Source organism: Pomacea canaliculata, linkage group LG2 (genome assembly GCF_003073045.1).
Source record: "Pomacea canaliculata isolate SZHN2017 linkage group LG2, ASM307304v1, whole genome shotgun sequence".
NCBI classification, from domain to species: Eukaryota; Metazoa; Mollusca; class Gastropoda; order Architaenioglossa; family Ampullariidae; genus Pomacea; species Pomacea canaliculata.
The window spans coordinates 27291154-27317714 of record NC_037591.1 but is presented as its reverse complement, the minus strand read 5'-3'; the positions used below and the strand labels follow the sequence as shown (position 1 = coordinate 27317714).

At 42.4% G+C, this 26561-nt stretch overlaps 1 protein-coding gene across 1 annotated transcript; it reads left to right on the top strand.

Annotated features, from left to right (window-relative positions):
• Positions 1-50: 50 nt before the first annotated feature.
• Positions 51-26506, top strand: LOC112555589 (echinoderm microtubule-associated protein-like CG42247). Its single transcript, XM_025224023.1, has 24 exons — positions 51-254; positions 431-1414; positions 11708-11886; positions 12391-12518; positions 13049-13245; positions 13410-13613; positions 14386-14566; positions 14863-14964; positions 15193-15268; positions 15803-15955; positions 16209-16278; positions 16603-16707; positions 17023-17118; positions 18159-18311; positions 20036-20194; positions 20531-20644; positions 21073-21210; positions 21806-21937; positions 22234-22390; positions 22610-22725; positions 23048-23138; positions 23456-23551; positions 23735-23865; positions 24101-26506. Exons 1-24 carry the CDS (start codon positions 51-53, stop codon positions 24176-24178), a joined length of 4044 nt encoding a protein of 1347 aa, XP_025079808.1. The 3' UTR covers positions 24179-26506.
• Positions 26507-26561: the final 55 nt, after the last annotated feature.

Here is a 26561-nt window from a genome sequence, read left to right as displayed (position 1 = left end):
GTCACGTGACTCGACACCGGACTCGACCTCCTCCTTTGCGGACAGAGCTCATGACGGACGCGTATCCGTACCACGACAGACACGAACTGATACAACAGATCCAGCGACATCAACAGGAGCGGCAGCTGTCGTCTGTAGACTACAATCAAGACGACGACTGGCCATCTTCGATAAAAGACGCCGACGAGAGCGCATGGGAGCAGTACGGCGACGAGCACTCCCCCCAACATGAGGAGAGGAGGGCGCGCCAGAGGGTCGGGGGAAAAAAATCGGCTGGTCATCACCACCCCGCCCACATCCCCTATCATCCCGACCCTCCTTCCCGCTTTCGCTCGCACACGCTGATGACCGACGACGACAAGCGAATCTACACGGAGTCAGCGGTCCGCAAACTGTCCGCTTCCGGCAAAACCGGAAGTTATGATGATAGGGAAGGACACGCGTGGACGCAGACACCAATCGGCGGTTGGAGCTTATTCGACAGCTCAACCAGCGGGCAGAGGAAGAATTCAAACGAAGGATCGAGGCAGAGGAAGATGAAAGGAATGATGGAGAGAATGATGAGGAGGAGGCGGAAGAAGAGAAGAGAAAAGACAGGTGGGATGTTCTTGACAACGATACCGAGGACTATGAAAATGACAACAACGTTAACACCAATTTTTACGCGAGAAGAGAGAATGAGAAAACACGAAGGAAGAAGGACAAGAGCAGACGCATCAGGAGCCGGGGTTCCGGTGACGTCAGACGCCGCAGGCAGGTGTCCGAGCCGCAGCGACCACACTACCCACCCGGACCACGCAGCGAGCCGGCGTACAGTCGTGAGGTAACGCCAGGTAAAGCCCCATACCGCGCCTCTAGTCTGCCACCACTCGGTTTGGACGACGCCAGCAGCATTAGCAACAACAACGACGACGACGGCCTGACCACCTCCAGAACCGTGTCCGATGATCCTGGAGCTTTCTTCGACCGCTACGCTCGTCGTGCCACCCGTGCATCTGTGCTGACCAAGGCGGAGGAACTTTTGCTGCGAAGGAAGTCGCGTCCCTTGACCAACATTTCCGAATCGGACGATGAAGGCGACGACGCTGCGACGATGATATCGCAGAGGATGCACGCACAGCGGCACGCCGCCAGACACCCTCGCCGCCAGAAGAACGACGACGAATTCGAGGAACAGGACAACGAAGAAGAAGAAGAGGACAACAGCGAGAAAGAAAACAGTGTAGATGAAGGCGAAGTGACTGATGGAGGTCGACGATACGCGGGTGCAGCAGGTCGCACGAGGATGTACGACACCAAGGCAAAGGTGAAAGAACGCATGCGCACTTTGGGCCACGATGGGTTCCGAAAAAATCGACTGCAACAAGCAAACGCCAGGATTCAGAGACAAAGACAGAGACTACCTTACTCAAAGGTGAGTGGCACTACAGCAACAATGTATCACCACTTGGCGACAGAGACCTTGTTTACTTTCTGAGCCTTTTGCGACTCGCCATGGTATCTCTCGCTCCCTTTTTTGCCCTCCGTCACTCTATTTCTTTCTTTTTCTTTATTTACCTATATTCTTCTATGTATGTTTCTATCACCTCACTCATTCATTCAATCCTCTGCAAGTTTTTAACCCTCCGAGTCAACGAGCTCTCGATGTGTTCTCGTTTGTTGCAATGGGTTAACTAAACCATCAACCTGAAACATTTCACACTTTCAAATTTTCGCGGTTCACCGCCTTTTTATTTCATTTGTTGTTGTTGTTGTTGTTGTTGTTGTTGTTGTTGTTGTTGTTGTTGTTGTTGTTGGTAGCAAAAACTAACTGAAAGTCTCTGATGTGACTGATGCTATGAAGCTCGAGGAAGATGGAGCTGTAGACTTCAGTGATGTCAGAGCGATAAAAAAACGATGCAGTAATGATAACATCCAGATTCCTCAGTTTGTTTTTTCTTGTGCTAATTAGTCTCTGCTAGCCAGAAGGTTTTTCAGAAGTCAGTGTGACATGAGAGAGTGAGAACAAAAATCTAATGGATGAAATGTGCACTTCAAGGGTTTGGCCAACAAAATATTCTTTCACGACCTCAGCTTTTTCTTTCGATTCCTCTTTGATCGGTGCAGCCATGAAGAGAGGCCAAGTGCGGACTGGCGGGACTTTAAACGCATTCTACCCATAAACACACTAACGTCCTTCTGCTCCATTACTGGGCAGTCAATGCTGACGTCACTTCCGGCACTCATGGCCAGGCTTTGGCGGCTGAGAAAGTCGAGAGACGGGACTGTGAAGCCATCACAGGCCTCGGTTACAATGGTCTTCCTGGCTTTATGGCGGAATCGATTCTGATGGCCGTGCTATGCAGGTTTCTTGGAGCTTGAGAATCCAGTAAATGCGACTGGAAGTGTGAAAAAGCTTTGCCTTTCCGATTTTGTTGTTGTGGCTGATGTTATTGTTGATTTTTCTTCTTTTTTTCCCACTTTGGTCCGTTTGATGCAATGTTTATCTGTTTGTCTAGGTGGCTGGCTGTGTGGAATTATTGCATTTGCGAATGAGAACCTATTGCAATGCACAATCATGCATAACTCAAACTCACGCATACTCAAACATCAAGTACAAACCTTCAAACGTGGTATCGACCTGGTAAACAAATGCTGTCCTAACCGCCAGTAAAGGGACAATGGCGGCTAAGATTACAATAACACTCAACGATTTCTAGCAGTCAAGCTGCGACAATGGCTGCCAGCGGGGACAAAGATGCTAAGCCGTTACGGAAAACGTTTCACAACCACCCGCCAAAAAAACACCGCAACAAAGGGGAACAACTCGTCATACAATGTTTCATTCCGCTCTTGTTGACAGGCTTGTCTCTCTTGGACCACTGCGGTTGGTGTTTTATTGTCATGTGATTTGTTTGTTCTGGTATTACATTACGCGCTCGTGGTGATGTAGCGTTGAGAGTTCAGGGTGGCGCCACCTTCTGAGTTAATGTTGATGTAAAATCACATTTATATTGATGTAAATTGATTGATTGAAGTTTTACGAGGTTTTCAGGATGTAGCAGTACAATTGATGTATTGTGGGGCATTAACAGATGAATGTTATAACATTACCAGTTCGTGGAGAATTAAGAATGATAGAACATTACGAGGTCATGTTATTATTTCATTACAATCAGCAGCATGGGAGTTGTCGAACCTTTCAACACCATTAACAGATGAAAGAACAAGGCAAATGGAAAATTACTCTTAAATGATACATATTGAGTGAATCGTCTCTGTATAAAATTTCGGGTTTTTGAATGAACTGTTTATTTACAGTCATTACTGACATACAGCTACACTTCCGTTTTTGGAGGCCGCCATGTTTTGTACTTTCAACAGACTCATCTTCAGTCGTTGACGCAGGCGACACTCGTTGACAAGAAAAGCTCTGTAGGGGTCAGTCTTGTCCCACCTCGCTCACCTCTTCCTAGTTGTATTCATGTTCAAAATTCTATTTCATGATACCCAGATCCATCATACCCGCATTTCGACGACTGCGCTTGGTAAATCGAAATCAAACCTTGTGGCTTGGATGAATTTGCAGGGCAGCTTTAATTCTTTGTGTTGCACAGTATATATATATGTGTGTTTTACACGCGATTGTGGGGAAATAATTGTTTTCCATCCCGAAATTTTTAGCCACTCCTCTTTTTTCTTAAATGTGGCAATTGTCCTATGTTTATGTGAAGCAGGAAGCATTTATTTGTATACATTTATTTCTTGTTTCATTCATAAACGCCCAACATGCCGACATGTCTACATTTTTCCCAAAAGGTGAAAAATCTTAAAGTTGAATGTGAATACACTTCGACCCGATTTATATCCGATAATGAATATTATTCGCGCTTTTTCACGTAAAAATGGATTCAGTTTGTGGTCGTGTTCGAGCGTGTTTGTGTGCATCTGTGTGAATGTGTACTTGCGTGTGTGTATGTGTGACCTACCTATGGTTCACCTGAGCAAACATTCCCCCAAGGACGAGTAGTTGACAATAAGCTAGGAGAAAAAGCTGGAAGCCTTGCACCATTCCCCTAAGAAATTGCAAGCTTCACACAGGACTCTTTAAATTATCGAAGTATGTTTTGAGCCGCGTGTCACGCTTCCATGAACCGGAACATAAGCACGCTAGAGTGGTTTCCCCTTTTGTCACACGCCGTTCGTCTTGGATGGCACTAACCTGTATTGTCCTGGGAGACAAAGCTCTGTACACATTATATACTAACTCCTTTCCAGTGTGCGTTTACAAAACTCCATCGAGGGGGTCTTGAATGTTTTCTTTGCATTATTTGTTAGGACACCGTGGATTTCAAGAGTGAGTCAATCGTTCTCTTTCTTACTCTGCTTTCTTGCATATCAAATTACATGTGGAAGGCGCTGGGAATAGCTTAACTGTAAGCAGACATCGCTCACCAGGCTATTCATCATTCTGTTTCATCTGAAATTCCTTATTCCTGTTTCCATCTTTTGCACACATTATTATTATTTTTTTTTAATCCGAAAAAATGTTTTGTCTTATCACTTGTCGAGATCAAGGACATTTAAAACTTATCTAAAGCTGATTTCTAAAAGACATACATTCTGCATCTTTCTCGTTGTCCTTGGTTTCTCACTCTTGTTATCCACTATCAGTCGTCTTCTACATGGAAACGTTAATGAGTCGTCATCAGACAAAGCAACAGTTTTCACTCAAAACTCACACCAACAAAGATGGCGTCACCGGAAGTATATCTGAGGAAGAGGCGGAACGTAGCGAGCGAGCGGGCAAGAGAAGGAAGGAAGAGAGACTGACTTTCATACCCACCTTTGGCAAGCTGGAGGCGTTGAGATGCTGAAATATTAATCGAGGCCCAAGAGGTCGATACAGGCCGTGTCCCTTAGTTTCTTTAACAGTCGCCATGTTGCTGTAGCCATGTACATCCACGTTTGTGTACATCCGCTGTTTCTCGGGTACGGGAGAGCGTGACCAGGGGGCGAACGTTCACAAGACAGACGAGAGGAGAAAGGAACTTAAGAAGGAGAGAAGAGTACACTCCGCCATCATGGCGGTGCCAGACTTCTCCAAGACGTTTACCGTGGACAAGCGACTGGCGGTGATTACCAAAGTAAGGAAGGTGTTGTGCCTCACCTTAGTCTAGCTTTTATTTTCCCAGTTCACAGCAAAGCTCTCATGTGATGTCATGATGTTGTTGTCTGTCGCTGTGGTGTTGTAAACTTGTGTCCGAAAAAAGAAGTTCTGCGAAAGACCTCTCTTTGCTTTGTTCTGACAAACAGCAAAGGATGCGACAAAGAATCAAAGTAAGTGAAGGTGTGTCCTTTTATTGTCGATACCTCTTTAAGTTGAAAATGTTTGTTCAGTTTCTTTATGCAGGACATTACAACAACCGGCTAGTTTGTTTTATGGGCCTGTAAACTGTTTTGCCCCTCTTATTGGTAAATAGAGTTGTTACTGTCTTCTGTAAGGTGCGTTTGACAATGATCAAAAGATCTCCCGACCACAGCAGCAGCACAGAGCCATTAAGATTAAGTCAATTTTTATTTTTACATGAGTTTATTTCGGTAAGGGGAGCTAATTGCACTCACGGACTAATACGAGGGATTAGCAATATCCGTTTATGTCCCTTTCACTGAGACGAGAGAGTAGAGGAAGGCTTCTATTAATAAAAATGGAGGAGTTTGGAGTAAACATCAGGCACTTCATGAACACTAAACTGATCGAAATGTTATCTTCCCGCGTTTACCATTTTGTTTTCATTTTTGTAAACGAATATTGGTTTGACATTCTTATCAATAATTTATCATATAATAAATGGGTTTGATGACCCCCTATTTCTATGCAAATAACTTCTCATTAAATACGTCTGTCCGTCTGCCCATATTTTCTGGAGGCACATCGTGGAAACCAAGAATGGTCGCAAAGGCTATCGAAAGACTCTCTTCTGCCAGTAACAAACCGTCATGGGTACTCTTCTTCTCTCATGAACAGTCATTCTGCATCTTCGCAAAGAGTTCATGCTGTCAAGGTCCGGATCATAACTTGTAATTTTCTCATTAATCCCTGAACCCTATCGTCCGCAGGAGACTAGCTTTCCCCATCTTTCGCAGTTAAATATATTCTTAAATATATTGAATTTGCAGGCCTTTGTATTTTTGACTGCCGTTTGTCTACTGGCTGCTCTTTCTTCCCACCCTTATATTTTCCAGAGGATCTTTTGCAAGTTTCTGACGATCGTGAGAGGCGGATGTTTCCGAGAAGTTGTATTTACCCGATGGCTACTCCAAGGCTGGTACTCATATCCACTAAAAATTACAAATGCAATGCTCTTCTTTGGAGTGTCCTAGAGTTTCTTTCTGTGTTGGTTAAAACAATATACCTTTTCTGCGGCTGCATCTCCTCGCTGAGCGACGCTTGTCCACCGGAAGTCGCTTGTGCGCATGCGGCGTTGCGTGAGGAAAGGCGGGAGGCCGGAGACGCTGACAATGGGCGGCGTGCGGTGTTTCAGAACACTCCCTCACATTTCCCATCGATGTGCGATCAAACCTTTAAGTAGAAGTCAGTGTATTTTTCGATTTCTACAGGCTTTGTGCGTGTTTGATTTTATTCAAGCATCAGATTCAAAACAACGGTTTCTTTGATGTGTGCGTGCGCGCGCGGTTTCTGATACGATTGTTACAAGTACATTCGAGAAAAGTTGCACGTGCATGTTACTGCTTCCTTGTCTGATTGCCTGACTCGTTTGTTTAGGGTATATTATTTACCACAATCACTGGCGAGGCACGTACATAAGGTAACTGGCAAATTCGTACCGTTAAGACAGGTATCTTGATGCAAGAAGTCGACAGACATGCGCTTTCATGGTCCAAAACATCCATTGCTCTTACTTCTGTGACTTGTTTGTATCATCCACACATAACATGAGAATTTGTACACGTTCGCAAACACACATACGCTCGCACGCATACAGGTACATGTACACCTTTCATCAGATCTCTGTCTTGTGCACATTTTAATTAACTCCAAGCTCACAAAAGGACTTCAAGCTGACATAAATGAGTTAATCCCCTGCAGTGAACAGTGCAAGCAGAGAATAGTTTGCATGTTTTGCCTGCTGGCCAGCACTACCTGAACTTCAACAAACATCCGGGCCATGGAGCCGTACATAGCCTTTCTTTTTCTAAACCGGTTCGGCGGACACACTTTCTATTTATGAAATGTAACCACTGTTTACTCTAGGATCAGATAACAACACACATATCTCCACACACGCTGACTCACTCTCTAGGCTGCTTTAATCACATTACATTTAGTTGTCGGCTTTTTGTGTTTTATTGTATGTCATTGTCTTCAGTCCAATAAACGCTAGTCCAGTTTTTGACAGGATTTCTTTTCCTTTCTCTATCTCTCCAACTTTCCCTTCATCTCTTAGTTTTTTTATTTGTTTGTTTCTATCTTTCTTGTTGACATTAATTTGCCTACTGTAGTATATTGCTGTAATTATCTATTTTTATCAGAGAGCTCGAATTGCATTTTTTTAGTCCTCAAAAAAAAAAAAAATAAATAAATAAAATAAATAAATAATAAAAAGAGGAAAGAAATCTTAAGGTCTGAAATTATGTGGTAGTTTGTTCTCTTCTTAAAAGCAATTTTAATCATAGTTTTATTTGTGCTCTAGTTACTTTTTCGGAATTGTTTACACAGAATTGTAAAATAAACTTCTCTTTTGTCATCAGTCGTTTGCCACTATTGTCCTAACCCTCATCATCCACAAAGAAACAATAAATATATGACAAGGCTTTTGCTGTCACACAGCTGTGTTTTAGTTTCTCTTACATTATTTACTCCTCAACAAAAGGCTTCTTGTCCGCTCGATATTTCCGGAGGAATCCTGTTTGGACACCTCTGAGTGAAGTATATGTGAGCGTCATGAAACCGTCGTTCTGGTTGCGCAGCTTCCGGATGCTGACTGCGCATGAGCAGTGGAGAGCTTGAAGCGGCTGTGATGCTGTCAGCCACGATTGTTGGCCACTCACAGCTGCCTGCGAGGACAATCGCACGGTGTGACCAACTTGTCATCGTCATCACCTCTGCAATCGACTCACGGCGCATGCCCGTTACCGATCCCATGGGTTTGGCAGACGTTGCTATGACCACGAGACTCAGGTAGACGGGCCTCGGCACCACTAGACCATGACATTGTCTTGTGGCGAGTGAAGTCCGAAACAAAGAGCGTGGCTTTAGCTGGACTTAGTTTTTTTTTTCCCCGTCATCTTTCGACTTTCTGTAATGATGAGCTTCAACACAAAGCAGTGAGCATCATGTTCAAAAACAGACTTCTCGTTGCCAGACCCGTGTCGCCTCAAAAGGTAAATGATTTATTCCACTAAATTACAAAACTAAAAAAAAAAATTAAAAAAAACACACAGAAGAGATGAAAGTTAGTGAAGTCGATTTTCACGATTTTACTTTCAGAAATATGTTTCAAAATCCCCCGAATTCTTTCGCTCCCTTTTATAGTGTCTTCCTTTTGTAGCCGCTTGTGTTTCTTTGTTGTATGGTTGGCTTTTAGTTTGTTTGTAGCCTTTAACTCATATATATATATATCCGTCACGTAGTCAAATGTGCTCTAAAAATTCAAATCATCATCATCATCATCATCGTCGTCGTCGTCGTTCACTGGCTATCGAAGTATATTTCTGGTCTTTACAATTTTGTGTTTCGTAAAGAAGTGGATCTCTAGTTTTCACATCCTAATGCAAAGTCTACTGATGATTAGGGCGATGTCATGTCCTCTTTTCCCCATTGTTTCCCCATTTCCAAAAATAACTGTAAAACTCTCACAAAGCTGGTAAGTCTACAACTGCCTGCCGAGTTCCTAGTAAAATAAAAAAAAAATCTGTTTACTCATTTCTGCGGTCACCTGAATTATTTTACAGCTTGTTTAATTAGCTCCTTTCAACCATTAACAGAGTGCGGAGAGTTTGCTGCTGGAAAGTTCCTCAAATAAACATTTTTTTCCCACTTGCTTTAATTTGCCAAGTGTGTTACCTGTATCTACATCGATACCCGCTTTTGCTTAGTGTCGGTTGGCTGTTGTGGCAGCAAAGAAGAAGGTAGAAAAAATTAATTAAATAATTCTTTAATGACAGAGAGATAAAGCGAGTGATATTTGCAAAGCCATTCGTGTCCCACGGATAGAGAGGATAGAGAGATAGAGGAATGTGAGTGTGAAATCAGTCCTGTGTATATTTGTATATATCTTAGTTCTACTAAAGTTGGTTTTTCTTCCCTGCTTGTATTACTGCTGTTGTCCAAATAAAGGCCAAAAGCTTTGAATGTGTGACTTGGCCATTTTGTGACAGACTGTTACATCACATTACCGAGTGTGTAACATTTGTTGTAACATTCTTCTTGCTGGCTCTCCTATCATCTTAAAGTCTGGCGGTCGGTTGTCGACCGGTGATGACAACCTCAAGCTCGCACCGTTGTTGGTTCAGTTTCTTGCCGTCTCTACGATAATCCTGCTTCCACTGGCAGTGATTGTTTCATCTCAGACTATAGTGGACATAATTGTGAGGCCAACCTAGCGACGAACCTCAGTCACACGCTGGTTGTTGCTGGCGAGCCGCACACGTGTGGGAAACGTGGACCAACTTGCGCATGCGCAGTTAGAACATGAAACACCAGGACATCTCTGCCCACAGACTGCATCTTGTTGCTAGGTTACCCCGTGTGTTGTCACGCTAGGGAGCTACTCAAGGTTTCAAGTACCATTATACCAACTGGCTTTCATCTTAAAACAATAAAGTAAGTTTTTATATATCCCAGTCAGAGCCACGGTTTCCCATAATGCTATAGTCTTTTTTCACATCCTTCCTTATGCAATACATGTATCATATTACTCTCAGCTCTTGTTTTTGTTATTTGGTTCCTCTTTGTATTTTCCGTGTTTGATTTTATTCTTCGTTTAGTATGGTTGTTTATTCTTTTATAGTTCATATGTTATTTGTTTGTGTTCCTGTTCCTCGGATGCTGTCCATGTTTTGTTCTTGTTTTTTGGCGCTAAGAGCATACTCCTTAGGAGTGTGAGTATGCGCTTTACAAATTATTATTATTATTATTATTATTATTATTATTATTATTATTATTATTATTATTATTATTATTATTATTATTATTATTATTATTATTATTATTAACTACAGAGAAAATTACTGTGGTTCTTTCTCTGTGAAGTTAATGTAATGCCAGGTCGTTCTTTTGCCGGGTGGCATTCAGAGACCAAGATGTCCGTGCGACAGACCAACATTTCGGAAAGTCATTGGACTGAAGCAGAATAAATCAGTAATCTGAAACATACATCGAATCTTTAAGAGAATGTCCAGATGACAAAAGGAAATTGCAGTAAAATGTTGAATCAGGTGACTGTTTGGCACTGATAGAAACTCAGCCGCAGGGACGACTTGTAAAAGTAAATCCAGAGAAGATTAACGACGATGAGAGTTGACAATATCAAAGAGGAAAAGCAAAAAGCCACAGGCGAATAAACAGTCCATCAAGATGTCGAGGATGTCAGAAAAGTACAGCTGGGTACAATGCGCATTCAAATAACCACAAATCCAAGCAGAAAATAAAAATGATAATAACGGGATCCTCTAAAGCCTGTTGTCTTGACCGCTTGTTCCAAGAAAGTAAACAGAGAGAACTGTTAGCTCTCTAGACTGAACGAGATGAACTCGATGGGAACAAAAGCAAGTTTCTAACTATTTAATGGCTTTGGCTGGTACATAACATCACAATAAGGACAACTGGTATGCATCGATGTTTTCAAATTCACCTTTTCAAATATTAACCTGCATCACTCGCCGCACACTGCAGCAGTGGATGCCATGTTCTCTTCACCATTACACTGTAGATATCAAGTCTTGGATCCAGCGAAAACATTTCTCGATGCCAGACACCGACTTTTAAAATGTTTGATGTTTGGGTAAAGCCAGGCCGCTGTTTATAAACAACAAACTTCCTCCCCCTACAACCTTTCAAAAAGAGGACAGCAGATGATGGACACAGGACCGTTAGCACTGGCTGACTCGGGGGGCAAGCAAGGGAAGCCTGGGCCGTGACAGTTCATCACGCATGGCCGCGCACTGGTCGTTACCGTAACCACAGCCTAACGAGTGATTAAACCTTTCATTGAGCGATGCGACTTCATACAGAGAAGCTTTCAAACCAGTTCCAGGTTTGTTTTCGCCCTACCCTCTCATTCCCGTCTTTTGTTTGTCTTTTGTCTCTCGCGACATCAGATATCGATCTTGACCGCTAGATGGCGCGCACGTCCACTGTCGCTGTCTGATCGTTGGCGTTTGCTGTTGGTCAACGTCCCTTGGTAACCAACGGTCGCTTCTAAACTAAGAGTTTGAACTGTTTAAAGTTGCACCGTTGTTTCTCTAATTTACTGCCGTCTGCTGTCTCTTACCCGCTTCTCTTGTGTCAGCCAAGAAGCTAAAGAGGCGCAAACAACTAGACCACGATATACTCACTCAATAAATACTCACGAAATCACTCCCTGTCTGATGCTCTTCTCCTTCACACACACACACACCCTACCTCCGACTCACGAGTCAGAGAGTCAGTGAGTAAGAGCAATCCCTCCCCGAGTCATTCAAAACTTGTTTATTGTCTTGACAGGCCGCCGCCCAGTCCTTCAGTGACTATGACCGCGAGTCCTCAGGTACGGATGATGACGTCACAGAGTATGGTGGTTACGATGGCGACGGGCGCTACGAGGTTCCACAGACACGACTTCCGGAAGCAGCACTATTTAGTCAAGACCGGGACAGAGACCGGGACCAGACCAAGAAACCGAGGTAGTTTTAACAACATTTTGATTGAACTCCTTTTATCCTGCCTTTCAAACCTCAAAAAGGAATAATTCTAATTTATATTTTATGTCATGCTGTATCACGTGTGAGACCACGTGCAGACCAGAGGTTGCCATGCGACACTAGTTTTTGCACCGTTTGCATCCTCCACACAAACAAAATAAAAACATGATTGATTAATGTTTTAATGTTCTCCCCAAATCAACCTCTTCAGGTCAGGCATGACTGACTCAAAAAAGCTCATTCGTGCGTATTTCAAGCTCAGCCACGAGTATTGACAAACTGCCCTGCATCCACCTCCTGTTGTGCTTTGTGTCGCCATTTCATCCAAAATTCTTTGTAATTTACAGACAACGGTTTTACAGCTTGTCCTGGGCAGTGCAGATTACGGGTGGCAAGACAAAAGTATTGTCAAATGTTCACTGTAGCCATGAACACTCCTCTGAGGGAGACAAAAGGAATTTTTTCGCTCTGTTCTTTTGATCGCAGGCGTGTCTGGGTTTACCGCAATGCAGATGAAAATTTCAAGGGGAAGCAAGTTCTGATTACACAGAAAGAGTATCCTAACTTCGAGACGCTTCTAGTCAAACTGGGCAATATTGTTCCTACTGTAGCAGGTGATATGATTACAACTACTAATAATGCGATGACTTACATAAGATGCATCGAAACTGTTGAAAAATACTCTGTCTATTGCCGATTCATTTTAACTCATTAAGAGTATATCTTTAAAGGTGTCTTGCTCATCCAGCGACAGATGTTTTCTGACTATACCTCTTTGAGTAAACAGTAAAGTGTGATAATCTCTACATAGACAATGTCTGCACTAAGCTATGTGAATGAAAATGTTTAAGGATTGTATACACTATATGTCCCGCTAACTAGATTGTATTTTACATACCCCGGCAAATAACCTGTTCATTCTCAACACGGAGATATATGAGTTTGTTTTAGATTGTACGACTTTTATTGCATTTTTTGTAAATACCTTATATATTTTCAGCATTTCCAATAGTCCTACAGCCTAAAACTCTACTACCTAATCTGATTCTATATATGTATCTTCAATTGCTACACTGACCTGCAGTTTGATTCTGTTGGCATAAGGACATCAGCATCTAAAGACACTAACCCTGATTGTTTGAAGGTGTGAGGTACATCTTCAGCTGGCCAGAAGGCAAAGAAATTAAATCCATAACGGAACTTCAAAACAACAGGTTCTACGTCTGCTCAAGCGTGAACCGTCTACAGCGGGTGAACTATGGCAACTCCCGTGAGCATTTCTGGAAAGGTGGGAAAATACGACATAACGAAAAGCATCTGTTTACAAAAGAAAACGGACAGGTAAGCTTTCTTCTGTCTCTCTCAGTTCTGTTTATATGTGCCATGTTTTCTCCTTAGATAAAGTTTTGATATTTTGTTTGTCGCTATCGTTATGTGTCTCTACTACCGTCTCATTGTTTCGAAAAATGCATGTGAACCTGTCCGTGTATGTTTTTTCATAAAAGCTTGTGACGCAGTCGCCTAGCAACCAGCGACCGCACGTGATCACAGTCATCAGCAACATGTACCGAGACAGCAGAGAGAAGCTCATCCTCAATCCCAACACCGCCCAAAATTTTGAAGACGTCCTGCAGGACCTCCAGAACATGGTCTTCATCCCTCACCCACCGGTCCGGGCGCTGTGGACGGAGGAGAAGCCACACATTAAGGTCAGTGAGTGCATGACGGAGGAGTTCTTTGCTTGGGTTCCAGTCACAGACTTGATGCCACTTACGGGATCTCGTTTACATCGCAGACAACCACGGACCTCGCGGTCCGTTCTCAAAAAAGACATTTACTCAAAGCTCCGTGCAGATTACATATCAGTTTTTTTCCCAGGTGGTGTTTACCTTAGCGACAGGCAGATCGGCACGTCAGATAAACACGTCAGATGAACGCCAGTCTAATATCTAATGTACATTAAGCCTATCTTGCATCGAATCCATGTCGATTTGTCTCCAGAGAAATCCCTTGTTTGTTAATGCTGTTTTTTGTCTCTTCTGCGCATGCGCGTAAACGTCACGAGTCTATAATGGCTTCGTGATCCGTTACTGTTGCTGTTGGCTGTGTTGACTTAGAGAGGCTTGACGATTAGTGTGTTTGTCAGTGAAGTAGAATGGAGACACAGTTCGATGCCTTCTAAGGTCTGTGGCTGGGAAAACTCTCCCTGCGCGTTCAGCTCCTGTTTAGCGGGAAAGGGTGCCGGACATTGATCGGGTGGAAGGTGGGATGGAGGCAGTAGGTATACCCGGGTTCCACCACTCATCAAAAGCTGCCGAAATCATAAAATCGAGGGTGAAAGGGTAATCGCTTAAAATGGCAGAAAAAAGGGCCTTGGTGCCCTATCCTTGATACAGTGAACCACTTATGTCTTATGGCTAATCTGACGTTTGTAGGAGGACTGGTGCAGTCGATCATTCAATGAAATGTCTTCCTTTGCAGGTGGAAGGGTTTTCGCATCTGTTTCGGGAGCTCAAAGACCACAAAACCTTTCTTGTCTGCGGAGAAGAGCGGGAGCCAAGGGAGCCACGGGAGCCCGCCAAGCGAACGTTGCCTAGCAGCAACTCTTCCAGCGACTCGGTCACCGGAAAGAGATCTCTGCGCAGGTCCAAGCAGGCCAAAGGTTAGCAAAGTTCTGCCGTTAGTGGGGTGGTAGACCTTAGCAATTGCAAGATATGGTCGTCGTTTAGTCGTTTGTCGTTGCATGGTTCTGTTTCTAAATCGGCTCCAGGTACCGATCGACTAAAAAAAAAAAAAAAAAAAAATAAAAAAAGTTTATCATGCATGTGGAACGAATGTCAATAAATTTTATGGAATATTTTTCTAACTATTAATTTCGATCCCAAGCACTGAATCCTCTAATCTGCTTTCCATTTGTAGTCGATTTTTATTTATCTATTTTTTATATTTTATTGCCAGCGGACACAGCGAGACTCGATTCCTTGTCGCCCATTCGTCGAGGACCTCCCGTTGCCAAACGCACGGAACCTCTCCGCGTAGAAATCAACGGCAGGCAACGAGGTCAGAGGTCGCCTAAACGTCCTTTTCAAATCTCTTGCCGTTAGTCGAAGCTGTAGAAATCTATGGACAACATCATATGTCTTGATCTCAAAATGCTTGAACAATGTCTGCTTTCATATTTCTGTTACCCTGTTGCCCTTTTTGTATTCTTAAATTAATTTTTAAAAAATCTCTCTGTAGTTCAATGCTAAACGATATGTTTAGTGACGGGAGGATTTTTTTACGCAGATTTCTTCTTACCGTCCATGCCAGCTTTAGAAAACGATGGCTTGAAGCCAGACAAGAAACTGCGACTCGACTGGGTGTATCCTTCGTGTAGTTTTAATAATCAAGCCTCAAGATGGCTGCCAGAGACTTCATTGATGATGGTGTTTACGGGTATATATAGGGACCACTTAATCGAAGTGCATGATTTTTGGCCTTTCAACATCAGAAGGATGGGAAGATACTCGCTTTGTTACGGGTAAAGGTTATCCTGCTTTAATGCAAGTCGACTGTGCTTTTTTTGGAAAAAAATCACTGGATGAATTTTAATGCTAAAAACCATTTCTTAATCAAAGTGGCCGCATACCCATTACATAAGAGAATTATTGGCAATGGGGTGGCCAAGACCTCAGTATTTATCATGCTGACCAAAATTCTAATGTCTTGAACGTTTCCCCTCCCCCAAGCCATCACCCCTCCCCTTAAAAAAGTTTTCTGAGGCCCCAAAGCACAGTCTTGCCAAACAAGATGACCTTTACCCGGTTAAGAAGAGCCTACATGATAGTGTCATCGAGAGAGGATGAGTGTGAACTGGAGTGTGATAGAAGATACTTTATCCTTGACCTGCACCAAGCTACGGCTTCCGGGGTCGCGATGTCAGACAGAACCTGGTGGTGCTGCCCAACACGGGGGAGCTGGTGTACTTCGTGGCGGCCATCGTGGTGCTGTACGACCGACGCACGCACACACAGAAACACTACACCGCACATACTGAGGAAGTCACGTGGTAAGTGGAGGAGCGGAGAGACCTCTTCCTCTTTCTACTTCTTAACCATTAATTCCTTTATAACACTCCTCGACCTGATGTGACAGAAACCCTCTACCAGCACTCAACGAAGGATGCCTGTGGCAACACTTGCAAACATTTCTGTACATTATGCCAAAGATTTGTAGATAAAGAAAAGCCGATTGGTTGATACTGAGTGTATTGTCCAGAGGAGGTGACACTTAAAACTGTAAACTTGTTTCTGTGTGTTCAGCCTTGCCATTCATCCCAGAGAGCCATTCATAGCGTCCGGACAGCTGGCAGGACGGGACCCAGCAGGCTCTGTGAGTCAGTTTGGTTTTAGAACTTGATTTCTATGTGAGCGGAAGTCGTCTGCTTGCTGTCAGTTCAACTACACACGATGAACACGCGCCGCATCTCATCTGCTCCTTGTCTGAATTAAACCATGAATTATCTAGAATTATTACGGTTTGGGGGAATATTGTTTATTTGTTGCAATGTTTTGGTACTTAGTGCAACATGAGGGACTTATTTCTTGTCTCTCTAAAGCATTCTTGGTGTTCTACTAGAGGACGTGTTCAGACCTTATATGATGTATCTGAATTTTCTATTGATAATTTTGTTAAAAATTTTATTTAAACTTTTAGGCTCACGTGAGGATATGGCACGGGATTACCATGAGCACACAGGCTGTGATAGGCATAGGCGTGTTCCAGCAAGGTGTTGCCTGCATATCCTTCTCTGAGAAAGATGTAAGAAGTTTGTTTTTGTTTTTTTTTAGGGTGAGGGACGGTCAGTTAACCACCTCTTTGGGAGGTTTATGTGATACAGAAGTGTCAGTCCGTTTTTCTCTCTCATATATAAACGCACACCTCATTTCTGCCTAGTAGAATGAATAGCAGTATGTGGAAGTCGTGGTGAGGGTCGTGGCACGGGAAGAAGTGAAGACGACAGCATCAACAGCGATATTATTTCACATTGTTTGGATTATCCAATGAACTCTTGCTATACGGAATAGCATGGAATGCAGAATACCCGTGGTTCACATTTGCCTCGTGACCTTGCAGAGTAACGGCAACCTGTTGATGACCATCGACGAGAGCGACCGTCACGTGATGAGTGTCTGGGACTGGCAGAGGGAGACGATGGTTGCCAAGACAACGGTAAGGAAACCCTCGATTACTCTCTTTAAAGTCATCTGAGACACAGTTTACCTTTAACACAGGAGAGTGCTGTGATCTACTCAGCTCTGTCAATATGAAATGTTTTGGATAAACTAGTAAAGATGAAAAATGAAACAAGCACTCATTAGAATTATATTTAGTTTAGATATTTGAAACTAAAAATTCTCTTTTCTCTTTAGCCTAAACTGTATCGTCGGACCATTCCCAAGGTCAGAGATGAGTTTTTAAGAGTGGCTGACAATGTATTTTCTTATTTCGAAAACATTTCTCTTCCAATGACCTGCGGTGTGTCTTTCTCTGTTATTTATTTCGTGAAAGTTACAATCTTTATTGTTTTCAATCACTTACTTTTGGTGAGACACATTTTGGGTGAAGTTTGGATCACATCCCTCACCATCACTGAATATTTATTAATGTATAAGCGATTCATTGTTTTGTTCTGGGATGTAGTAGGTAGCACAGGTTCTTTGTTGTTCACCGGCATGCTTTTCTCTTTCTCGTTAAACTGTGCAACAACAACTTGTGTCAACAAGTGAACACCAGTCTAACAGCAGTATTAAAATAAAAACTTGTAAGAATTGGTAGAATGGCACACATAATCTCAGACAAATAATTGAGCGATGCACTCATGATGGGAGAACGGAGAAATACAAGAAAGGAAGAGTGGATGGAATACAGGAAACACAAATTACAGACATTGATAATCTCTCCTAACTACTCTGAAAAGTACATATTCTTAACACATTCAGTGACTTACTCAGCCGTGATTTAACTTTTTACGCCTGTTTACCAAAATATTCTTAAAATTATTTGATAAAATACATTTTTTTCTGTTTCACAGAACCTTTAAAACTGCAAAGAAAGAGAAAAAAAACTCATCATACACTAGAAATGAAATAGAATTAAGTTTTTCAATCTCATTTCTGATTCATTACGAAGACGTGTAGTATGTGTAATGTAATGTAAGTAAAGCAGTCTGTGTGGTTTCACACACCTTGAGTTCCTCTTGTTTCACACAGACCACCAACGATCCAGTGGTGTCGGGCTGCTTCTATCAGTTCGACGACAGCATCCTCATCACATTCGGCAAACAACACATGTACTTCTGGACCGTCTTCTGGAAGAGGTCGGAGAGCCGCATCCTTAGAGACAAGAAGAGTGGACTCTTCGAGGTAATTGCTCATAACAATAGTGTTTGCTAGTTATAAAAATAAAGGAAGAATTATAGGAGTCACTTTGGTGGCATTTTCTGGCACAACGAGTCTCTAACCTAAGATGATGATATATTCAAATGGGTACTTAAGTTTTGAAGAAACTGTGGTTCAAGTTTACCTACAGTACTGATACAAATAATGGTATATACAGCCTAATAACATACATTAAAGTATTCTTAAATCAACGGGAAAATTTTATGTAATTTGTGTGAATGAGGAAGAGAAGAAAGCGAATATTATACTTGAGAGATTGTCATACACAGGTATAACAAATATTATTTATCTAAGACAATCAAATAGGGAAGCAAAATTACTGAGTCTGGATGTATCTATACTATCTTTGAAGTGACCTATGTTCCCTCACAATGTAAGGACTCGTGATATTTCGTTTGCTTCGTGTTTTATAAATAGATTTTGGAAAACAAAGAAAACAAATGAGTATTATGAAACTTTGTTGTGGATCCTTCATAATGTTTGTCAACTTTATCTCTGCTCTAACAAGCTCCTGAATGGGTCCAGCAAGGTGTGTATTATCAGGCTGTTACTATGTTTGTTTGGCACATGATGTTGTTTGTAATTCTGGGCTCACTGTTCTCACCTGGTGTACAGAGTGTACATACCAGAGAAGGTACAGGCACTCGGACACACAATACTATCGCCAGAGAAATCTTCATTTTTATCACTACCCTTCTTTCATTTTGCATTTTCGTACAGTTATTTGAGTAGTTATGTCTCAGAGTGGGTGGAATGCCTCAAGAAGTTTAGAGAAAATGCTTAAAAACAGATATATGCAAAATTGGTATTATCGCACCCGTCTAATCAGGAGAAAAGGAAAAAAACTTGCACTATTTGTTCATGGTGTGTTGTTCTGTGCATTTTACATTTTTCCTGTTTTTACTTATTCTGTTCAACGTCTTTAACATGGTTCGTAGCTAGCTTTCTTTATAATGCAATAAGTTTGTATATGTAATCAAAGGTTACCTCGTTTTTAACAAGGCAGTTTAGCCATACAAATATTGTAAATCGGGAAAGTGAGATAAACTTAATTAGTCTAAAGCATGTCAAAATCAAGAGAAAGAAACACATTGTGAATAACGAGCGTGGATTTTATCTGTCTACAATCCTGCCTCCTGCTTCATTCATTTTCTTCGCTGCCCTTACACATGTGCAAGTCAACAGACAATCAAAGAATGAGAAGACTAAAAGTGAATATTTTGTGGTAGTACTGAGCTGCAGTGACTGTATGCTGATGACATTCATCTTCTTTCTTTATTTTTTCTGTGTTTCTATATTTTCTATGTAAAGCTCTTCACTTAATTATTATTTATTAATATAAGCATGATAATATCGTGAAAAACATTTAAGCACGTGCAAGTATCCTCCTACCCACCCCTTACCCACAAAGAAAAAAAAAATAGAAGAGGGACTCCTAAGAAGATCAGCAAAGCCTCCTTGTCATGCTGCAGTTTGCTTCTCGTCACTGTCCTCTGAACTTTTTACCGACAGCAACTGTCAGCAAGCCTCTAGAACTCAGCTAAAAGTCCGCTGCACTGTTCTTCCTAGTGCATGGGATTCTCGTCCACCCTCATTAGCCATGTTTGAACGTTTGGCTGTGATGATGGTGAATCCTTATCCGCTGCAGCCCCGCCATGTTTTACATCTTTTCTCTTGTGGCTCCGCAGGACGAGATCCCCAAGTTCGTGACTGCCGTCTGCTTCGGGGTTAACGGCGAGGTCATCACCGGCGACTCCACGGGCTCCATCCTGGTCTGGCAGCGGGACGACTCCAACATCTTCACCATCGACCGCCAGGTCTCAGCCTCAATGAAGGAGGCGCACAAGGTACTGGACCAGACTTGTGCTTTCTTAAAGCTCTTACCCGTCAAATAAATAAATAAATAAATAAATAAATTAATTAATTAATTAATTTTTCCATATTATTGGAAGTAATGAGCTCGGTCTTGTTGGCTAGCTTTAGTCTGGAAAGATGTCTAACAGTTGAATTTTATTTTTTGGAGCTGATATTGAAGATAAGGATAGTAGGTGATTATAACATACTAGGAGGCGCTTAACAAGCTGATTTCGTTGTGAGTGAGCTAATTAAAGTTCTGCATTGTTGTCCGAGTGAGATCTTCGCCTGAAAAAATGTTCCTTTTTAACCTGTTACATTTATTGCAGAAGAGCATTTCCTCCCTCGTCTTGTTGTCGGACGGCGTGCTGTTGTCTGGCGGAGGGAGTGAGATCAAGGCGTGGGACAGCCTCATGCGCTTCAAGTTGATGAAGGAGCGAGTGGTAATCGACTTGTCCTCATCTCTCTTTCCCCACACCTTGCTAAGATATTGGAAAGGGAACCTTGGGCGTTAACTGTCACAATCGAAGCAAAACTGCTTTCAGAGAACTAAGTGGTCGATTTTGTTTTTCTTTGCTCTTGAGATGTCATGAGAACTAGACTGTCTTGGAAACTCAACAACATCTTGTTCATTCGCCTTTAAAAGCAGTTTTATGCAGCGGGTAGATAGGGAAATAGTCATTTGTGTACAGTGAAAACACAGGTGTAATACATCGTTTGTCGGTGACAGCAAAGCTGTTTCCTCGGCAAGAAGAACTCTCCGGCACGAAAGATCGAAGAAAGATCGTTGAATGTTCGCACTGTGGAAAGCACTTGATTGATGGCGAGGTGTTGTTTTTTTAGCAAACCGTCTCCTGACATGTCTGTGCAGCTGCCCGAGATGTATGGATCTGTGAGGACGGTCGTCCCCCAAACATCCAACGGCAAGGACGGCTTCCTGTTCATTGGCACGTCCAAAAACATCATTCTGGAAGGTTCACTGCAACAGAAGTTCCGACCAATCGTGCAGGTACAAGATCACAGACTTTTATTCGCCAGGGCCCGTAGTAATGAAGCGAGAGTCAGTCGTCTCCCCAGGGCAAAATGGGAAAATTTAAGAAAAAGCGTCATGTTTCCAAAATTATAAAAATTGATGTCCAGACCCCGTGGACACTACTTACGTTTTTTTTTTTATTCCAAGCTATCTTTGCCACCGCTTTCTATGGCTTCAGGCGAAAACAACTTCACGGTCTAGACACAGCTTTATAATTTTGGCAACAAGACGTTTGTCTTTAAGTTCCTCGTGTTGCTCCAGGGCAACGACTTACCCTCGCCTCATAACTACCACCTCAGGAGCCTATTTCACCGCCTTCCACATGCTATACTGATAAATCGACTATCTGTCAAGAGTTATTTGTATCTCTGTTCGAAAGGCAGGGAAGATTTGGAGGGGGCAGATATAATCTTGTACCTTTCTACTTCAATTATTTCTTGCGATTTCAACTTTCTCTTGCGTCCTCATGTTTTCTTTTTTAAAAGCACTCATGAGACAACTACCTTAAAACAGGATGAGTTAAGCACATGCCCACCACTAAACTACATTTTGAACTCTGTTCCTGTTGCAGGGCCATTGCGAGGAGCTGTGGGCAGTGGCGTCACATCCGTCTGAGCCTGCGTTCTACACGGCAGGGCATGACATGTCAGTTATGAAATGGTCGGCACTGTCCCATGCCATCATCTGGAGCACACGAGATAAAGTAAGCTCCCATGATGATCTTACTACAGAAATAATTCAGTAACAAAGATTATCTTAGATTCTGTGACAGATAAACACTTTAAATTGTATGATCTCATTCTGATGTGGTTTTCGAATCTGATGAAAAATATCAAATGGCGACGGTGTGCAGTGAGTAGGAAAAGGACATTGGAGAGTTCCACTCCAAGAGTCGTGTTTTTCTGTTGATTGTAAAGCTGGTAATTAGTTCTGACAGCACCGACACTGTAGTTCATCTGCTGGTTTAAAGCATCCTCGTGTTGACACTCTTCGTTGCAGAAACCCTGTACCAGCATAGCCGTGGACTCGAGAGGTCAGATAGTGGCCGTGGGCACGACCTCAGGAAAGGTCACACTGTACAGCGCCAAGAACGGCGAGGAGACCCAGTCGGTCAAGGTCGGGGCGGCTCAGATCAACGCCATCAGCTTTTCTCCAGGTGAGTGAGGGCCTGTCACCTGAATCTTCTCCATTTCGCTTTTCTTGTAGTCGTTTTCATTACAGTTTGTTATACTATATATATACTTTGGGGGTTTTCGGGGGGGGGGGTCTTATCTGTCCTCTCATCACTGTTCTGCGTGCAATGGTTGCCACGTGGTCTGCAGTTTGACGGACTGTAGCATTGAACTACAACATAAACTTTGCATTTTTCCCGCAGTTTTCTCTGACCCTAGCGGGAGGCAGATTGCAGTAGGGACACATGATGGCTTCCTGCACTTACTGGTCCTCAACGGCGAAGGAGAGCTCTACAGGCACCAGTCGGCGTCCCTCGGGGTAAAGGACATAATTCAACTAAGTCTTGAATATTTATTTTCAAAACCTCAGCATAGACCTTACTTCTTTTGTGATTCTGGTCATGCTTATGCTTTTCTTTGCACAGTGACTACTTGGCCTTTGTGGCCTTTATTACGAACTTCAAAGATAGCCTTTAGCACGATCTATTCCCTACATACCTTCAGGTGCTGGAGTCTTTTCTCATGGTCTCATCCTCAGGGAAGATGTCCTGTAAAAGTTATCATCAGTAACATTAGTATAAATGTCTTTCTTAATAATGTAGACAGCCATGAAAGTGAAAGTGTTTTGTTCTCTTTGTCAGCAACAAAGTCCAGCCTTCGTCATGCACTTAGACTGGTCCAGCGATGGGCGCTTCATCCAAACTGTACTTGGAAATTATGAACTGGTCTTTTGTAAGTGCTTTTCTCTGAGAAATTGGTTAATTTTTCATGTTAGATGACAGTCATATGTGAGCAGTTTCAAGAATATTGTTTAAGTACATTGACCCTCCTAGCTCTTCCCCGGCCATAATTTTTAACATTCATTCACTGCAATAATATATCCTTATGTTTGCTCATTATCTACTCCTTTAGCATATACATGCGTGTGCGTGTGTGTGTCAATGGCATTGGTGTTGACCATACCTCAATCTTCCCTCCATTAATTGTTGAATTTACAACCATATAACATTGTTAATCATTCGTATTTGTTGTTACCTGTCGCTGTGCAGGGGACTCGCAGACGATGCAGAAATTAAAGTCAGGAAGGACACTGAGGGACGCTGAGTGGGCAAGTTACACCGTGCCTGTAGGCTACCCGCTTATTGGTGAGCAATGTACCCGGCCTTAGACTGTCATTGTATTACTCATATCCCCTCTAACCCGCTGTTACATGAGCGCTTGCCTTAGTCAACCATTCTCTCATTTCTCTTCTCCCCTTCCCACCAACCGCTTTGCTTTGCTTTGCTAATTGTACCACTTTGACTGAGGCATTGACTTGTAAACATCAGGGTCCTGGCACCACATGGAGCGGGGGGAAGTGGTCAACGTCGCCTGCCGTTCGTACTTCCATGACTTCATCGTCACGGGCGACAGCCGCGGCCGCCTCCGTCTGTTCAAGTACCCCTGTACTGTAGCTAAGGTAAGTCTATCATTACACACCGTAGCTAAGGTAATCATAATACTAGACACTGAAGTAATTCTAACATTAGACACAGTAGCTAAGGTAACCATAATACTAGACACTGAGATAATTCTAACACGCGGGAGGAGCATTCTCTGGTTGGTTAAAAAAAAAAAAAACTTGAATTGAATCACTCCTTGTATTAAATAAAACATCGTTTCTTGGAGTAATTTATTTTTGTTTGTTTTCTCAGGCCGAATTTCGTGAGGTAAGCCCTTCTCTTCCAACACCACAGCAGCTGTATTACTGGCAGACGACACGCATCTTCTGACTTCCGGTGGAAGCGACGCGGCGCTCGTGCAGTACTCACTTGTAGATAGATAAATATGTTGGAGCATCTAGCTGTTGTATTTTTAAAGAACACTCTTCTGACGAAATATAATTGTCTCTCTTGTGTTACTCCATGATAAACTTTTAACGACTCAAACATCATCACGAATGTACGAGAAGCAGTCAAATGAAACGTAGTGGACATCGGGCAGATGTAAGCCCAGCCTCTGCTACGTTTCATTTAACTGCTGCTTATCTGTGTGTCCCTTTTGTTAGTTGGAAGACAAGAAGTCGTACTCTCTGGCTGATGACAAGATATGATATCAGTTGCTGTTTGAAGGCCATGGGTTGGAGTGTTTTTTTATGTTTCCCTCGCTCATCTATTTCATTATTTATGTTGTCCCAGAGATGTGATAGAATGTCAATCTGTCGTCTGCTGTTCTCCTTTGTACGCCAATGCAAGAGATCAAAAAGCAGCAGCACATCATCGTTTAGTGCCTTCTACCGTGCCCAATCAGTCATGGTTGGACAGACTTTTTTGTCTGTAAATATTCCTGTTAAGATTTCTACTTTCCTGCAGAACAGCGGAAAGTCCAGGTAACCTCATTACATTGTATCCCTCATCAAAAAATAACCCCAAAAGGGTGACTTCATGTGACTTTGTTTTGTTGTTTTTTTTTTTTTTTTGGTACATTTTAAAAACTGTTTTTGTGAAATGGTGTGGTTGGGGTGAATGTTGATCGTGTACTGTCGTTAGGTGATGATTAGTAAGGGCCACATTCTTGTTCTGAAACTCTCATGGACTAAATACCTAAATTTCTCTGCCATGTTCCTCCTGACCTTTTTTTTTAATTGTTCTCATTTGAGTATTGTTACTGATGTGTGTCGCTCCTTGTCAAGAATACTTTCTCTTGATACGTTTTGCCCTCACGCCCTACTACAGACTCTCAGTGCGATGAGACGGTGAGATGATTCAGTTCTTAGTATTCGTTACTAAGACAAACACTGTGATATTTTACAACTTTGTTCTATTTCAAGCGGGTTTTGTAACACTCACTATTTTATAATATGTCCTGTCAGTGTTGTTCCTGTGATATTTATACTGCTGCGATGTCAACAGACGAGACATGTTATCATCGAGTGTCTACTCTCCTTCTAGGATATAAACTGTGATTGTTGTGTATGTCGCACGTTGTCAAGTGAATACCACGACTCCACAATAGTTTGTCTTTTATTACTTTATTACTTTCATTGATTTATTATTTACTTGTAGATGCACTGATAACAATTGTCTTCTATCTCAAGAAGCGAAAAAACTCGTATGCTTAGCGAACAGTGTCAGCTAAAATTTCCGTTACATGATACATGATTGATAAGGTCGTGACAGTTCACAGAGCGGGTCACGCTCTATCGAACCATGACACGTGGAGATGGCTCACGGTCTGTTTCTCTGCAGTAGGTACCAGGCAGGGATATTGTCAGAGAGGAAAAATAAAACTTTTATTGATAATCTAGTGTAGGCATTTATACCAGATAGTCTCTATATTACCTGTTCTATTGTCAGAAAATTGGACCAAGTCTTCTGTAAAAAAGTGTTCTGGAAGTTTAGCAAACAACACTTTTCTGCAGATTGTATAACAATAAAAAATATATGTGCCATGTACAGGGTGCATTCCCAGTTGGATTTTTATGTCCTCTTGTTTTCTGATGTAAAGAAGTTTATTGATTGCCTCATTAAAAGGTAATGGCGGGTAGGCGTGGGACTGCATCGAAAGCGATCAGTAAATGTAGGACAAGTCCCATTACATTTTGCTGGCGAAGTGGCGATATCGAAGCAGATGTTTACTCCCCACTTTGACCTGCACGTGCCTTGAAAGCACTGGACTCTCCTCCAATCGTTGTTAAAGATGTGAAGAGCACGTCTGGGGTATCGAACGTTCTCGGTGTCATGAATGCTTTAGTGGTTGGTATGCTTGTTTCTCCAAGTTTTGTCTCGTCAACAGAATCATGAACAGACTGTGGCATGTTCCTCCCACTCATCTCGTCAGTCCACAGCTTAAAAGGGTATCCGTCCGTTTGGTGTCATCGTCGCTCGATAAGGTCTCGGGATCATTAGGAAGTTGTCTTGTTATGACATGTTAGCATCAGCTCTATGATGTCATGGGTTTGGATGGCCTCCCTTTTATCTTTAATGCCACCCGACCTTGAGTTGTACCGATTTCATAAACTTACCATGTTGAGTTCCTTCCCCAGCCCCTTTCCTCATTTTTCTCTTTAATCTTTGAAAATAACTCAAAAACACATAAATGATATGAAAATAAAGAATGTGTTTGGATTGTTATTATTTTAATTTCAGCAAGGTCTGTGTGTGTGTCTTTTATTTA